The sequence below is a fragment of the Pseudorca crassidens genome, chromosome 14 (genome assembly GCF_039906515.1).
Source record: "Pseudorca crassidens isolate mPseCra1 chromosome 14, mPseCra1.hap1, whole genome shotgun sequence".
NCBI classification, from domain to species: domain Eukaryota; kingdom Metazoa; phylum Chordata; class Mammalia; order Artiodactyla; family Delphinidae; genus Pseudorca; species Pseudorca crassidens.
In genome coordinates this window covers 10,964,246-10,981,741 of record NC_090309.1, presented here as the reverse complement: position 1 = coordinate 10,981,741, position 17,496 = coordinate 10,964,246, and the positions used below count along the sequence as shown (strand labels likewise).

Sequence of the window (17,496 nt, the reverse complement as noted above, 5' to 3'; positions counted from 1 at the left end):
CCTCTAGGTCAGTCTGAGGACAGTTTCTAGGTGAAAACATGAGTCTCACCCATTGGTGGAAAAGCGTGTCTGTACTTTTATGATCTGCTGGTACCTACTGCTTTCTGCCTTCAAAGACTAAGTTTTAATTAAATGCAGGCAGGCTGCTGGACAGGCTTTTCCACACTTTTGGCTCACCTAGATGTACAACTGCAATGTAGGTTAGCCCGCACCTGTGTTCCTTCGTCATTTGGAAGGAAAGAAAACGATGGTCACCAAGAATAAAAGAAGTCTGTCTCCCACTCAAGGGCGAGGAAGCTATGACATAAGATGCCCCTTCCAGTGGCTCATACGAACAGACTCATTTGTGAGGCTCTCCCCACGGCGACGAAAGATGTGGCAGACACAGAACGTATGGGATCCTTTGTCTTAATTAAAAAGTATGGTGAGAGTCATAGAATTTGGCCAAGTCTCATAAATCTGCTCAGAGAATCAAGGCTCTGTCAGATAAGCTTAAATAGAACCAACTGAGCCCTTTGGAGAATTGAACAGATTCCCCGCTAGTGGTTGACACCCACTTTCCTGTCACTTTGCTGCACTCCGAGGACGGCGGCTGTGCTCATTAACCAGCAGCCCTCCTACCCACCGATGGCAAGTTTATCCCCAAGGAGCACAAAATTCAGGGATGATAAATTTACTCTGGCTCGTAAAAGTGAACCCCTCCTCAGGGCAATAAAAATGCTGTGAGCCTTTAAGGCAATCAGCGCTTTGTGTGATAACGTACCTTTTTTTTTTTTTATCTGAAGTTAATACTTATTTATTTTACATCTTTATTGGAGTATAATTGCTTCACAATGGTGTGTTAGTTTATGCTTTATAACAAAGTGAATCAGTTATACATATACATATGTTCCCATATCTCCTCCCTCTTGCATCTCCCTCCCTCCCACCCTCCCTATCCCACCCCTCCAGGCGGTCACAAAGCACCGAGCTGATCTCCCTGACAAAGCGAGAGAGAGGCATGGACATATATACACTACCAAACGTAAGGTAGATAGCTAGTGGGAAGCAGCCGCATAGCACAACGTACCTTTTTTAACAAAGCCTGGTCCTCTTTTCAGGACAGCTCCTCCCGGGCAGGGAGAACTGCTCTAAAGTCACTGGAAAGGAAGAAAGAGAAAGTGAATGGCATCCCTTTGGACCCTTTGGACCCTGTTTGGAGGAGGACATAGTGGTGATAACAGATAGAGGTGGCATGCTACAATCTTTCCTTGGTGATAAGTTCAAGGTGGACAGAGCCCGCCCCGGGGGAGGTGGGAGCAGGGCCGCGCAGTCACTTCACCCTTGTCAGCCGGGATGATTACATCAGAGTAAACGGCCGTGACCATCAGCAAAGCTCCATCCTAAAATGGTACAAACGAGCTTATTTCTAGTCACATATAGTCAGAAATATAGTCCCAGATGTATTACAGAAAACAAAGTTATGGTTACCGGGGGCTGGGGGGGGAGGGGGAGGGGGAGGGATACATCGGGAGATTGGGATGGACATATACACACTGCTGTATGTAAAATAGATAACTAATAAGAACCTACGGTATAGCACAGGGAACTCTTCTCAACACTCTGTAATGACCTATATGGGAAGAGAATCTAAAAAAGAGTGGATATATGTATATGGATAACTGATTCACTTTGCTGTACACCTGAAACTAGCACAACATTGTAAATCATCTATACTCCAATAAAAAAATTAATTAATAAAATTTTAAAAATAAAAAATACACCGCCAGGAGGTCCTGGGTTCAGCCACCATACAGCCTGTCCCCCATGACCACACTGCCTGTTCATTTCCTGTGACCACCGCCTAGAGGACTCCACCTGCCTTTGTAAATCTGGCGGTGCTACATTTTCTCTCTCAAGTCTCCATCGTGATTCCCACGGTGTTAAGTCTTCTCTGGCTATGAATGATGAGGGCCCAGTGTCGACTCAAGCAAACCCAACAAGTCCCCCAAATATTTCAAGTCGCATTTCCCCTACCATCTTTCTCCAACAGGATGGTGGAGAGAAACCAAGAAGGTCTGCAAAGAGATTAATGATCCATTTCTATTGGCCATGAAAGCTCTAGTAATATTAACTGAGACAATTTACACAAATTATACTCCCCTTCTCTATGCTGGTGGCCCAGCTCTCACTCAAGGCCCATTCGCGTGAGCATCCTTTTCAGTGCACATAAGCACAAAACCACAACTGCGTCCCATGCACGCTGCTTTGACTGTATTGTTTCATTTTCGAAAATGCTCCCATGATTCCCTGCCACCCTCAGATTTAAATCCGCTTCTTTTGACAGGCATTAAGTCTTTAACTGAGTGACCCGTGTAGATGAGCCTCTTATTTCCAGACTCAAACTTGCATTCACTCTTTACCTGTCGTCACCCTTCACTGCTGTCTGCTGGGCAGTCTCACATCCTGCCTTTGAGTGCAGCATACCTCAACCACCCATCCAACGACTCAAAGCCACTGGCCATCCCCTGGCTCCAGCCCATCTTCCACAATGGAATATTACTCAGCCATAAGAAGAATGAAATAATGCCATTTGTAGCAACATGCATGGACCTGGAGATTATCATACTAAGTGAAGTAAGTCAGACACAGAAAGAGAAATAGCATATGATATCGCTTATATGCAGAATCTTAAAAAAAATGATACAAATGAACTTATTTACAAAACAGAAGTAGACTCACAGACTTAAGAGAATGAACTTATGGTCACCGGGGGAAAGGTGGTAGGGGAAGGGTAGATTGGGAGTTTGGGATTGACATGTACACACTGCTAGATTTAAAATAAATAACCAACAAGGAGCTACTGTAAAAAATAAAAAATAACCTCCCCCCCACCGCCAAAAAAAGAATCCACACTCGGTGTTCTTTAGATAATCTTTTAGAAGGTGGCTATTTTATTTGGTAGAGGTTTCTGCTGTGACATGGCATCTTCCTCAGCACAGGCCGCGGACATCTAGACACTTTCTCCCGGCCTCCTCGGCGGGCCGCTAGATTCTCACCCTCCCCTCTCCCCGCCCTGGGGTGGCCCCGCGTCCATGCGTCCAGCTGCCCGTGTGCCGGACTCCACTGTGACACCTTTACTTGTTCACGAGACGTGGCACCCAGGAGAGCAGCTGCTCCCTGAAATTCTGTATTGATACATCTAAGCGAAACCAGTTGAGCTCCACGCCTAGGCATCCCTTTCCTGAATTTTCCCATTTCAGTGGAAGGGACTGTCATCCACCAGCCTCCAGGCCCAAATCTTTGATTTTCCCTCCTGTCGCCATGCCTGCGGACTCTCCTTGCCCCTCAAAGGCACCCCTTCCCCTTGGCACAGCTGCCGCTCTGATGCCTGCAGAACGCTTCTAACTTGCTCCCCAACCCTGAGGCCCAGGCCTCCTCTCCTGCCACCGTAGGAAGCCTGGCACTGCCCTCTGGCTTCTCGTCTCCTCCACCATCTTAGCCCCTCTGCCCTGGACAAGACGTCCTCTCCAACGGTTCCTCACCATCTTCAAACCACGGCTTGGTCCTCGGCCCACGTGACCCTCTTCCTCTCTCCTCCCAATCTGCTCAGAGAACACCTTCTGCCGGGCCCAGTGGATGGAGGGGTCAGCTGCACAGGCCTGGAGTCAGATGGACCTGACTCACATCCTCAACGGTGCTGCCGCCACCAGCCTCCTCAGACAACAGATGAGTCACACACTGACTGAGCCTCAATTTCCTCACCAGCCACACGTGGAGAGGGTGCCGGCCTCCTGGCGTCGGTGTGAGGACTAATGCAGAGGCTGGATGTCAGTGCCCAGTGCCGGGGGGCGCGGCACCCAATTCTCTGCACCTCTAAGGAGTTTTGTCTAATTTTTCCCCATCACACTGATTCATTCCCGTTTGATGCACTGGCATGACATGTTACACGCTGGGTTCTTTTTGAGTCTTGCTTTGGTTTTTCGGTACACTTGCTGCCGTATCTCAGGAGGGAAGCTCCGGGCTCCAGAAGACAGCCTGGGTCTCAGCCTGCTTGTTCTATGCCCGTCCTGCCCAACAGGCCTCAAGTCATGACCCAGTTTTTGGAACTGGACTGGAGTGCACTTGTGGGAACACAGGACCCCACGGGTGGAGCTTCCCCTTAACCGGCCCGCTGCGTTTCATGAATCGATCACCTCTCACTCCTTTGACACAAACGATAAAAGCCAACCTTGACAACTGCAGGTCAGACAAGCAGGGCTCACCAATTCCCTGGTTGTTTCCCCTCGCCTCAGAGCCAGGGTGACAGATGCTCTCGTGCCCAAGGCAGGTTTCTCCCCCACCTCCCCCTGCTCTGATTTCTACTGAGTCCTGAAAGAGGAAGGAAGGGCAGAAATGTGGCTCACAGCTCTTGGGGCCCAGGTCTGGGGCCCACTGACAACCCCAGGGGAGCAGTATCACACTGGTGACACTTCACTCTCCTCTCCCTCCTCCTGCCTCAACTTTTAAATAGGAAAATAACCCTCAAAATGAAAGCAGTTGTGGTATGTACTTTCCTCTCCCTTTGTTGCTGATTCAGGGAGCTGCCTGCCTAATGAGAAAAGAAAGGATGCTGCAGCCGGACCAGCGCCCACAGAACACGGGTCGCACTGGGGCGCGCTCTTCCTTAAGAGACTCGGGAGGGAATCATCTTCTTGATTCCACGTTTCAATTGTTGTAACTGCTCTTAAGTGTCCCAGTGCCATTTATTTCCGTAGGGGCTGCAGAGGCTCCCACCTGTCTGAGTGTAGTCAAGCCCTCCTTGGTTCAGCCTGTCCACCCTGTGCGACAAAAAGATCAGCCTGACAATAGAGGAAGAACAATAGATTTTTAGGTAACATACTCGTTAGCTTTGAGGTTGGGGAGGGAGGTGAGAGGGATGCATAGAAAAAATGACCTGATTGAAGCAAAAAACAAAACAAAAAAAAGTGGTAGTTCGGGAGAAAAAAAATTGTAGGCCAGCATGCAACACATATGCCTCCCCTTCGGTGAGCTGGTGGATAAACTATGCACAACAGCCAGACCCCTGCAGCCGTTTCTGAAAGGCAGACGGGAGTTTGCAACGCGAGGGATACCCTAAACCTCAAAGAGACGCTCGCGCCTAGGACGCTGTCAGGATGGCGTGTTGATACAAATAATAGGGGAAAGCAAGAGGAACCAAATGCACAATGCCATTGTCCTTTTTGAAATACGGCTGGTGAGACTGGGCACAATCGTTAAGTTCGCAGGCACAGCTGGCCTGGACATATTACAGAACGGGTTGTATTTCTCAGGAATCCTGTCTCAGAATATTCTTTCAGCTTTTCTCTCAATCCCTATGACAGGGCTCTGGGAACCAGGGGTCCTGCCCCAGTTATCAAGCTTTAGAGAGCCCTGCTCTGGCATTCCTCTGTCCACAGCCTTCCCCACGGGGTAATGGGGGAGCGCCCGCCTGGAGCCCGCATCCCACTTCTCCAGCCCAAGTAGCTTGAGCTTCTCTCCTGGGAATGCTCTCCTCCTGGTGTGTGCACCCTGGACCCATGGGGTGGCCAAGGGGAAGCTGTTGGGAGGGGTGTAGACAGACCTTGGGTGTCTAGGCTGGAGCTGTGGATGGGAAAGAGGGAGGTGGGGAAAGGGGGATGCTTTTCCCCAGGCTGCAGAGTTCACAAAACTTCCAGGAGTCTGAGAATTCTAGATTCCCACCTGGCCTTCTGGATGAATAAAGCTACATGTGCCACGGCGGGAGGACAGAGTATCTTTTCTTCACTGCTTTGTAATCTTGTCTGGTACCCTCACTGTGGGTCCCACACACAGTGCAGGCTCAGGCTAGAGAATAAGGACCCGGTGAGAAAACACAGGCTCACCCAAGCCTCTTCAAAGCCAGGCCCCCCATCCATCCCTGGAAAGAGGAAACTCAGTCCCAGCTGAGTCTCCAAAATGGCAGGAAAGTGTGGCTCTCACGTACCTACAGTGAAGATGAGGAAGCCAGCCTCCACGTTGGGGCAGCAGAAATGGGGAGGCTGACACCTGCCCCTAAACAGAAGGTTCTACTGGAGGAGTGCGAGCTGAGCACGTGCACACTGGGCACGCCAGGGTGTGGCGCTGTGCCCAGGAGCAGGGTCCTCCCTTGCCGAGGCCTCCCTGGCCCCGGAGGCGGGCGTCCCACCTGGCTGGCTTAGGCCTGCCTCTCCCTGGGAGCCCCAAGGGCCAGGCTCCCCTGATGCCCATGCACAAGGTGGAAGACTGCCGTGGCTGTCCCTCAGCGGTCCCCTCTCACCTGCGAGTGACAGCCATGCTCGTGACACCCTTTGCCGAACTATCTGTCACTCCAGGCTTCTGAAGTCCCCCTCCCACCTCTTCTTCACAACATAACAGGGAAATGTTGAGAGAGAGAGAGAGGGCTGCGTCTTTGCAGAAAGAACTCCAGCTCTGTGTTCAGAATCAGCACAGAGCGGGAACAGGGGCTTTTAACTCCTTGGCAGCCAGCAGGTGTAGCAGTTCCGGCCTCCTGCCCATTGAGATGGGCTGAAAGGGCGTGGAGCCGACCCTTGGGAGCCTCTGTGCCAGGAAAGGGTCCTGGCTCCCCTCTCCCTCCACACTCCCACCCTCCCACCTGCTCTGTCCTTGTTGCTGGCCCTGCAGCGCTTGCCTGTTCCTTCCTCAGCTCACGGGACCCGTTCCAGAGAGCAGGCAGGGCACGCGGGGCAGATACCACACTCCCCTCCTCTGTGACCACGAGCATGACAGGTGCTCCGAGGTGCCTCTTCCCCAGGCACGCAGGCTCCAGTTCCCTGTAACTAAGCCTCAGTGCACTTTCTGCCTGAGTCCTGGGACCTCAGCACTTCCAAAGGATGGAGACGGGGCCCTCTGCTCCTCCAGTGCAACCCCACCTGCCAGCATCTCACTGCAGATCTGTCCTCTCACTTGCTGGCCATACTCACTGGTTTTGGGCTCCGCTCCCCACCCATCCCCACCCTGGGCCTCTGTCTCCAATGCAGCATGGCCCCTGGGCCAGGAAAATTCCCCTCAAGGGAGCCTGGGTCAGAGGGTACCTCTCCAGCCCAGGCCCTCCACCGGCGTCCTGCTGTCTACCCGGCAAAGGCCAAGCTCTGCAGTGCAGCGCTCAGCGCACCCAGCCCTCCCCAGCCCACGCTTCCAGGCTCGTCGTCTCAGTACTCTCCTGGCCTCTCCCCCAAAAGCCTCCCTCCTGGTGGAAGAGGGGCACTGGCATCCCCTGGACAAGCTTTTCGCTTCATCACCTTCATCTTTGCCCACACCGTAGCCTCCTCCTGGAATGCACTGCCACACTTCCAACTTTGGGATCCTATTCACACTTCAAGACCCAGCACCAAGGGACCCTCTGTGAAGCCACCTTGGAGTCCCGCGACATCTGCCAACTACTGGTACCCCTCCCAGGCTCGGCGGCATCCACTTGCATGAGGGTGCGGTGTTCACATCTTACTCCTTCTCCTACTCCTAGCCCAAAGTCTCCAAGTAGGAGGCACTGCCAACTTTGTAAGCAAATAAACTACACTTCTGTCCACTCCTTTGAAATCTGTAAGAACTCTGCCCACACAGGGGGAGAGCATGGACCAGCAGAGCCTGCACTGCTAGAGGCAGGTAAAAGGCCAGTTTGGCCAGGCCCCGGGATGGGAACAGTAACAGGGTCTCACTGACGTCTGGGAAGCCTGGACCTAGTCTGAGCTGTGGGAACGAGACGCGGATAAACGGCGGCCACGTTCTAGATGTGGGCAGTTCCTGTGAGGAGGGGGCAGCCGTGTGAGGGGCCGAGCCCTGCCTGCAGTGTCTGGACCTCGGGAGGGAGGCTGTATCCCTCTCCCCATGGCTGCAGCATCACACGCCCATTCGATCTTCCTTCCCATGAAGCTGGTTGCAAAGGAGATCCATCTGTGGTCTTCGGCTCGGGCCAGGCTTGATGTCACGAGCGGGAGCTCACTCATCACGGATTCTCTGGGAAGAGTCCTTTCAGCCCAGAGCAAGCGTGGCCATTCACTTGGGAAGCCATGAGGGCCTAGCTCAGCTGGACTCCTGTCTCTGGAACCCACAGTCTTCCCGTACGCAGGAAGCTGCCCGCCCTCAGATGCATGGGGTGTCCTCTCGCTTATTCGATGTGGTCCCTGTCTCACCTTGACCAAGGAATGCTTCCTGGGGTCTGGTCCAGACCAGGAGGCAGAGCGAGAGGCAGCCATCGGTGGTGGCCACATCGCCCGATCTTCTCCCTGGCAGACAGCCTTCCCCGTGGGAGCGTCCCAACCACTGGCAGATCCCTCGCAACTGCCGGGAAGGACGAGTCTCACAGCGACGCTCGGCTGGAGGTCACGCCCCTCCCTGCCCCTGATCCACCAAGAGAGCAGGAGTTGACGGAGTTTGGAAAACCAAGAGCTGTGGACTCCAGGAGGGTCATGGACAGGACAGCCGTGAGCCACTGCCCAGGGCCTGGCACCCACTCCGATGTTCCATTTTGAGGGGTTCTCCTCTCAATTTAACATGATGCTTCTGCTCAGGACTGGGGTGTCTCTGTGGCTCCCAGTCCTCTCTGCCTTTCCCCTGTCTCAGCGTCTCACTTACATGCTCCAGGCCCCGCTCGTGCCCCAGGTCCAAGTGCAATCTCATCCCGTCCGGTCACCTGGTGCGAGAGCCAACCCCTCCCTCGTCAGCCTCCGCGTTCCCTCCTACCTCACCCTTCACGTCTGATCACTCTCAAGGTCCCATAGATTCCTTCCCTGTAACATCTCCAGAACCCCACCCTCGGCCCCAGTCCTGCCGCCATCGCTTCTGAGTTCGTTTCTGCCCAGCTTCCTCCTGGACAGCCTCGCCCAGGCTCCCTGGTCACGATTCCCCTCCACACCACAGATAGAGGCCTCTCCCTAACGCCCCAAGCAGGCCATGCCTCCCCCTGCTCTCAATCTCTCCCAGACCCCCACTGACTGTGGAGGTGGATAGTGAAAGCTCCCACACGTGGCCCACACGGACCCTGCGGGACCCCGACTCCCACCTTCTACGTTTGCCCTGCATCCTGGACGCACCACACCACAAGCGCTTTCCCAAGTCACCCGTGCATTTCATGCCTCCCATTTTGCCCTTCCTTCTGCTTGTGATGCGCTTGCCACCTACATACTAAAGGTAAATCTTGCCCATCCACCAAAAATCAAGGTCTCAGGGCTTCCCTGGTGGCACAGTGGTTAAGAATCCACCTGCCAATGCAGGGGACATGGGTTCGAGCCCTGGTCCGGGAAGATCCCACATGCCGCGGAGCAACTAAGCCCGTGCGCCACAACTACTGAGCCCAAGTGCTACAACTACTGAAGCCCGCGCACCTAGAGCCCATGCTTTGCAACAGGAGAAGTCACCGTGATGAGAAGCCTGCGCACCGCAACCAACAGTAGCCTGCGCTCGCCACAGTAGAGAAAGCCCACGTGCAGCAATGAAGACCCAGTGCAGCCAAAAGTAAATAAATTTTTTTTAAGTATATCTAAAAATATCAAGGTCTCAAACACTGATCGCCTCACCTGGGACTTTGTGGGGAGCCACATGAACCCCACACACTGGACGACGTCTCTCCCATGTTCTCCCAGTGCACCAAGTCTGGGGTAACTCTCATCCCAGCTCCTTGAGAGCAGGGGCCTTTCTTACTGGATATTCTATCCCCAGCACTTAACACACCTCCTGGCACACAGCAGGCCTTCAGCAGAACTTGTTGGCTGAGGATGGGTGGATAAAGGCGTGAACAAACAGTGTTCTCCAACAGTGTTGTTTCTGAAGGACAGCTGAGTAGACGCTGGACTCGGCTGGGGCCGGCCAGATTTGTTCTTCATGGGGAATTGGAGTTTGAGAGACAGAGCAAGTCTCAACGTCCCCAGGACATCCTGCCATTTTGGTCCCAGAGTCCAAGGCACTGCCTTAATCCCATTCCTTAAGACCAACACGGTTTGCATGTTCCTTGCAAGAGGGAAGACCAGAGCAGACCAAGGTCAACTGCTCGCAGCTGCAGCTGGTCCCGTGCAGCTGCGGCTGGACGCAACTCTGGTGCTTGGGATGGAATCTGAGTGCCTCCTTAGTGTCGTTGCAAAAACCTTTGTAACAATGATCAGAACAACTCAACCGCATGTCCACGGCCTGGAACGGGTTTGCATACAATTTACTCTGTCTTAAACTTCTCAGGAATTAAGAACTATAACATATGCACAAGGCAAGGAATTGCATCAAGAAACTGTATTACATATTTAAAAATAGCTATTTTGAACATTTGAAAAAGCCATTTTCTCTGCCATGTTATGTCTTCTTGGCTAACTTACTCTTGGTTTCTGCACTTTTATCCTCCAGATCTCAGGAAGAAGAGGTTTGATGCCATCTGGACTATAAGTCCTTTTGGCTGCCCTCTTGGACACAGAACCATTTTCACCTATAATTACAGAAGTCTGTAGGAATGTATTTTATTTTCTAAGCTGCCAATTAAGAGAGAATTTCTGAGTAATTTTTTAGGAAAAAGAATCCCAATAGATAGCTTCATCCATCTCTATTTACACTGATGTTACATAAAATTTCCCCATTGAGGATTCAACATGCACTTTGATGGACCAGATCAGGGGTCCTGAGTCAGTTAGGGGAGGTGAAATACTGATGAAATACTGATGAAAACCTCACTTTTAGTTACCTGGTGATCCTTTCCTCATGCAAAGCGGCATTTTATGCCACTTTGAGCATGTATCAAAACTTGTTTAATGATTATATCTCAAAGAATTGAATGCTCTTTTTTTTCTTTTCAGTTCTCACGTTTCTGAGTAAAAGCCATCATGTTCAAGTTAACAGAGCATTATGTTTTCTCTGCAAACAAATTCCCATAATTCATAAACAAAGAGAAAGGTAAATTCATGAAGAGGAGACACAGCACTATTTTTCCACGTGACATTTGGGATCTAGGTTAAAAATGAGGCTTTTGTCTCTGGTGATTTATCAAACTCCAGATTTCATAAAAGATAAAGATGCACTGAAGAAGGAACACATCATCTTAATGCTTCATTTTGACACTTTGGGTCTCTAAAAAGCATGTATTTTGAAGCTCTCCCCTCCAGAAACTCAATCGTGTCCATGATTTACACAGTGAATTCTTGTTTTTCAAGCATACTTAAGTGAGAACAGGCCAGGAGACACCTTGAAAGAAAATGGTCACATTTGAAACATACAGATTATTTATAGACAGAAAACTCAAAGAACTGAAAGAAAATCTGGTTGTCAACAGACAGTTGCTTTTTCTATGTTTTCTCTGTAGCTCATTTTGGGTTTTGTGTGGGTGGCTCATGTGAACTCAAAGGTTATTTGCTAAATGTTTTGTGAGATTAGAACATGTTGTCCTTTAAAACCTAAATGCAAGTTTATGTTTACTGCAAATATGTTCAACTTTAGAATATGGGATATGGGATTTTTTTTAATATAGAAAATCATACCTAGAATTGCTATGATAAAACAAGATTTCCTATGCTTCTAGTTTTCATTCACAGTTTAGAAGGTCTTATTCTTAATCGTATTCCTAGCAGAAATCTCACAATACAGAGAGTTATGCAGTGCAAGTTTTTGCTTTTTCACCTTTTGGGTTAATTTCACCTGCCAACTTGAACACTGATTAGCCTTATTTTGAAAATACTTAGGTACCAGGAGCTGGAAAGTCAGTGTGGACTATAGCTCGGGTCTTTGCAATTTATCATATAAGGTACATTTTTCGATCACACAGTGTACAAAGGAGCAAAAAAAAAAAAAAAACCTTTTTTTTTTCTTTAAAGGCGAGGACGGTTTATTTTTCTTGCCTCTTTAGCAATGCTCAGCTACCAGACTCAGGTCCAACAAGCACTTATGAGCCCCACCAAGTGGGCAGATGGCAGCAGTCTGCTGGATTTGAATCCCCCTTCTGCTGCGTGGCCCTGGGCAACTTATGTAGCGTCTTTGTGCCTCAGCTTCCTCGGAAGGAAACTGGGTAGATGGTGGTCCCTCCCTCATTGCCCTGGTGGGGGATTAATGAGTGCTCGTTAATCTCACACAAAGCCTGTGAGATAGAAAAGATAAGAAGCCTGATTCAGAGACAAAGGCGGCGAGAAGAGCGAAAAGCAGCACAGGCCAACTTTAACCCAGGAAAGTATGTGTTCAATAAAATACAAAGAAAACTCCCCCCACCCCGAAAGTTCAAGAACACTAGAATGCCCATTCTTCGGCGTTCATCTGCAGGAAGGAAAGCCCTTGGGGAGTTGAGGGTGGGAGGACTTTTCTCAAAATCTGATGCTAAAAAGCCTTGGGGTCAGCCAGCCCTGGGGCGGAGTCCCGGCTCCACAACTTAGATCTGTGTGATCCAAGGTGACTGTTCACCCCTGAGCTGAGTTTCCTCAAGGGCTGTGTGAGGTTGTTGTAGAGACTGAAGAAGTGACAGGGTCCAGGCGCTCAGCACGGCCCTGGCTCAGAGGAAGCACCGAATAGGTGGAGACAGAGGCCATCAGTCCAGTCAGCCAATATCCCGGGGCCCGGAAGGTAAGTGACATTTATTAGGGCCTGGGTACAAGTACTGCGGCTAAATTCTGTCCCTCATGGGCCTCCGCAAAACAAATATCCTCCCGGAGTCTGACCCGGCTTTTTCCTCGTCTCCCTCTTCCGAGTGCGACAGAATCTTCAAGGTCATCTGTCATAAAACTGTCTCATAAGTTGTCACCTCCAGCAAAGAAGAGTGAGTTATCAGAGCTCTCTCGGGACCTCCTAGGTGACACACTCCCAGGGGCTGGGCTGAGCAGGGTCCCCGGGGGCTCTGGCGAGGGTCGTGTGACAGCATTTCTTGAGAAGGTAGCACTTTTGGGGTCTTCAGGTCTGGCTGACACAGACCTCAAGTGCACCTACGTGGCCTGGGGCTTCAGGGAAGGAAATCCCGCGTTATGAAGAAGGGAGCAGCCTGCGTGGTGCCGCAGAAGAGATCTTCCTCCCCTCACTGGAGCCCGGGAGCCACGCTCCCTCACGCCTGCTCTCCCAGGACGGGGAAGGCTCGGAATGTGGTCCCAAGTTGGGCGTCGGCATTTTAGAACTTTCTCTCTTCCTGTGTCTATTTGATGAGGCACAAAATTTAAATCCGATGTGGCAAAGTTGCGCGCTCTGTGCAGGGTTTCCGGGCTCCGATGCTCAGGTTCGGCTAAACAAATTCTTCTTTTTAAGAGCCATCACGTATGTGAGCAGGGCACCCCCTACTCCAAACAGTCTCCACCCAGGTGCCTCCACTCTCTTCCTCTCTCCCTCCTAATATTGTGCCGGTTCTCATGTTCTCTTCTCCCCATGTGTTGTCACCTCCTGGGTTCCCAGAGGGAGCCTCTCTATTGTCCCAGACTCTGGCATTAGGGACCCAGAGAGTCCCACAGAGTATGCAGGACATCCACGGGGGCCTCTCCCGGCCACCGCACCCTCTGACATGGACCCATCAACTCCCAGTTGCCACCTTTGCTCTCAGGAACAATGGGTCTGAGACGTGTCCCCCCATGTGAGAAGGACAGAGAAAATGAGGCCAGAAACGGTACTTCTCTTCTCCATTGTCGGAGCCTCCAAGATGCTGGTCTGTTGGGATCTAGCAGCAAATCGTACCTGCCCACCCTCGGCTCTCCAGATCCCCTCGCCTGCTTCCACCACCCATATGTTTAATGACTGCCAGACAAAGAGGAAGGTCAGCAGCGGGGCAGGGGTACCACAGCTCCTCCCTCCATCAGAGACAGCCCTCAGGGCTCACTGGGACTGCTCTCAAACTCCTGGGCCCAGCAGAGGATGCTGATGGGAGAGGAAGGCACACAGGCTGTCACAGCCAAGGGAGCACCTGTGGTACTCACCCTGCTCCCCCACCTGCCAGACCTCCATCTCCAGAGGTCACAGCAGAATATGGCAGAAACCGTTATCCAAAGAACGAGATGTCCTGACTTTTGACTTTTAGTTCCACCCCAGAGGTCATGTTTGCCCTTCAAGCTGGGAGGACTCAGGGTTTGGAGGGACTTCTGTAGTTAAGTGTAAGGGGATGACAAGTTCCTAAACTCACGCTGGACTTTGGGATGAAGTCGTGGCATTTTATTTTTCTGCGCTTGCATATAAAGTAACGTGCATTCAAGGAGGTGATAAGTGTATTCCCGTAATTTCCTGGAAGATGAACGCCAAAGCTAGAGCTAAATCAAGGTGAATGTAATTTGCATAAAGAAGAGCCACATTAACAATGGGGAGGGAAATGCTGATCCCATGAATACTGGAAAAAGGACTCACGGATAAAATGCAGAAATGACGCTTTAATAACGCACGTGATCACATTTTTATTAACAAAGGACGTCTTGTTTGGAAGCAAATACATCCTTGAGACGAGTCGGAAATTGGTCCTCCGATAGGCAGAAATCCACACTTCTTATATATTCTAATTATAGCTACAACCTGCGCTTAATGCAAACATTCTAAACTCTTAGTCACTTTATTAAGAACCAGAAAAGGGACTTCCTGAAGCATAATGAGGGCTACTCACAAGCTCTGAGAAAGAAAACGAAGAGATAATTCTGCACAGAGCTGGAGAATGCCGGATGTAATTTATTTAATAAAAGTGCTTCGTGTCTCTTTTTTGGTTTAGGAATTGGTACACCCTTAGGGGTTCAGACAGTACGGTGCTTCAGCACTGCTATTTCTAGGGCAAGATAAAAATGTGTATCAGAGAAAAGGAATCATTTATCATCGTAATGGTTACATCCCACTTCAGAAACCACTAGAGACTGCTTAACATTTTTATTTCCAACACGGTTTTCCTGAGTCTTCAGGTGACAAATGGAAACTGATGCCAGAAGGCTTTCTTGCCGTTTGTTCCTTATAAAAATGGCTAGATGTGGAGCTCATTTTCATCTGGGGTGACGCTCAGGTCTGTGCTTTCGCAGCCTGATCCTTCCCTTCCCGCTTTGTGTGATTCCTTCAAAAGTCTCCAAAGGCAACATCTGGGTCCAGTCAAAGAAGACAGATGGGCTCCTTCTACCTCCTCTCCCGGCCCCTGGAGACCTCTTCCCGGGGCAGGGGCGGGGTGGGGGGTGGGGTGGGGGTGCGTTCTATTTGAATGTAATGACAGGCTGACTACATTTTTCCTGGGTAGTGTGTTCAGGGCATTCCTATCATTAGAACCCATTCTGTATCCTTACAGACCTCCTCATTATGGATGGATTTCTCTATTTCAAAACATTCCTAGGATTTCTAGATGCTGTCATTGAGTCCTATTATTTTTCTTGTTATCCTTATGATTTTTCTTCTGTGACTTTCTACGGCCAGATCCTCTTCATCTGTCATGGAACTGGAGGCCAATTTCCTAGAAATCATCACTCTTGCTTACCGTGGTTATTAAGCAATAAAAGATTCACAATTAATCTGGATGTCCTTGGTGCTGTGGTAACATCAAATCCTTGACATTTCTTCCTGGTGTTAAGACTTCATACATTGGAACCTAACCCGTTTAATCGTTCTCTGTTTCTTCCTCTTAAGAAAAAGGATCTAAATGTTCCACTTTGGTTATGGGAACTAAGGTCTTTGTAGATTAGTAATTAACAGTAAGAAAAAAAGTTTTATTGAACACTAACCATGGGTCAGGTGCTAAGGTAAGGGCATTCAAGTATCTTCTCAATGCCCCTCCCCGAGGTAAATATCACGTTATCTACATTTTGTAAATGAAGGTGAGACCTGGAGTCCACAGGGTTCATCCTTGTGTCCCGGGAAGGGCAAGATCTGGTGAGTACACGGGACCCCAGAGGGAGGAGCCCAGGTGCTGGGGCCACAGCACCCTGGAGAACTGAGCCATAAGGTACACAAAGTGGCGGAGAAGGCCTGGGACGTACTCGCCTTCCGTAAGCGTGTCTTGAGCATTATTCCATAACCCGGATAAGTTCCAGCTTGATCAACACATCTGGAAAAATAACCCACTGACAGAAGAGGGGTGGTTTACCTAAATTTCCTAGGGGTGAGGTAGGTGCTGAGAGCACCAAGCCCGTCCAGGAAGCAAGCCCCCATGGGCTCCGGAATCCGCGGCAGCAGGTCAGCATGGAGCTCAATCCCGCTCCCTCGCCCCAAAGAGCTGTCCAGATGGTCCAGCCTTGGCACCTTCTGACGATAACCGAATCCCACGTGGAGCTGTCCCCACAGCGAGGATGGAGCACGCGCGGGGGCTCAGCAGTGGGGTTTGGGTTTGTGATGCGTGAACTGGCATTCTGGTTTCTGTATCTGTCCCTTCTGACTTTGATTAAGGAGCGTCAATTCCCCGGAGCCTCACATACGGTGGGTGTACAGGCAGATGAAAACTCCTGAATCTGCAAACCAAGGAACCCAATCCTGTACCTTACTGACCCACAGGGGAGGGAACGTTTTGCCCTTTCCTTTACCTTCTCGGACCCTCTGCTTCCTCCTCCTTCCTCTGCCCCAGGGAGCAGAAGGTAGAAATCAGAGTCTGGGGTGTCAGCGAGGCCATCGTTATCACAGGGTGTGGTCACTGTGTTTAAAGGCTGGCCCTGGGGATGGTGCTCCTGGCGGCCTCCCGGACCCCGTGAAGAGCCTGTGCTCTTGGAAAGTTCACCTGAGCACGTGCACACTCACCTGAGCATCCTCATTCCGGTCCTTACTCTTGAGCCGTATGCCATGAGGCTCACCAGGGTCCCAAGCACTGGACCGCACTCAGAGGGAGGGGAGAAGCCTGGCTCCGTCTATACCGAAACTACTCACTCCAATCCAGCTCTTGTCTGCTCTGAGCGATGGTCCTGGGCACCCCCACAGCCATTAATAACGTGGCACTTTGCTCCTCCTGAGCTGCCTGCTGCCCAGCTCGGGGGCTGGGCAGGAGGCAGGCAGTCCTGGATTGATGTCTTGACTCTTAGCAGGGCCATCCAGGAATTCCAGCCCTGAGACAGTGCCCAGGGATGCGACAGGACCAGCAGCCTGACCCTGGAGCTGAGGTGGTGACCAAAACCTGGTCCTGCCTTCTGGGAGCTGGCAGTGCCCCTGGTGTGATGGAAAACTCCACACAGCATAAACGCAGAGAGCGACTTCCTCTTATCACACTTTCCCCCCCATGGAGAAGGGCATAGGGATGAATAAACAAATGTCTCTTGAGGTTAAGCAATAATATCAAGAATAATTTGCCATATCTTCACGGATCTCACTCTGTTTTCAATGTTTCATCTTACTTTACGTGATTTTGGTGTTTTGAGGCCAAAATGAACATTCACACTTCCTCACCCTCAGCACGCTGACGCTTTGGACTGGATTGCTCTTTGCTTCGAGGGGGAGGGTGCTGTCTGGTGTGGTGTCCCCGGCCCCTACCCACTAGCAACCCCTGCTCAAATGCAACAACTAAAAATGTCTCTAACTGTCACCAAACGTCCCCTGGAGGGCGCGATCCCCTCTGGTTGAGAACCCATAGCTTTAAAAGGTGGTACTAGTCCTTGCTAATTTGGGGGTTAGGTTTGAGTA

The 17,496-nt window shown here is 50.7% G+C and overlaps 1 protein-coding gene across 1 annotated transcript in view; it reads right to left on the bottom strand.

Moving 5' to 3' along the window:
- The window catches only part of ACOXL (acyl-CoA oxidase like), a 365,696-nt gene that overhangs the window by 65,017 nt on the left and 283,183 nt on the right, over nt 1-17,496 (bottom strand). Inside the window, 2 exon segments of the mRNA XM_067704360.1 lie at nt 1,070-1,095; nt 1,098-1,139. Of these exon segments, the coding sequence (XP_067560461.1) occupies nt 1,070-1,095; nt 1,098-1,139 (68 nt within the window).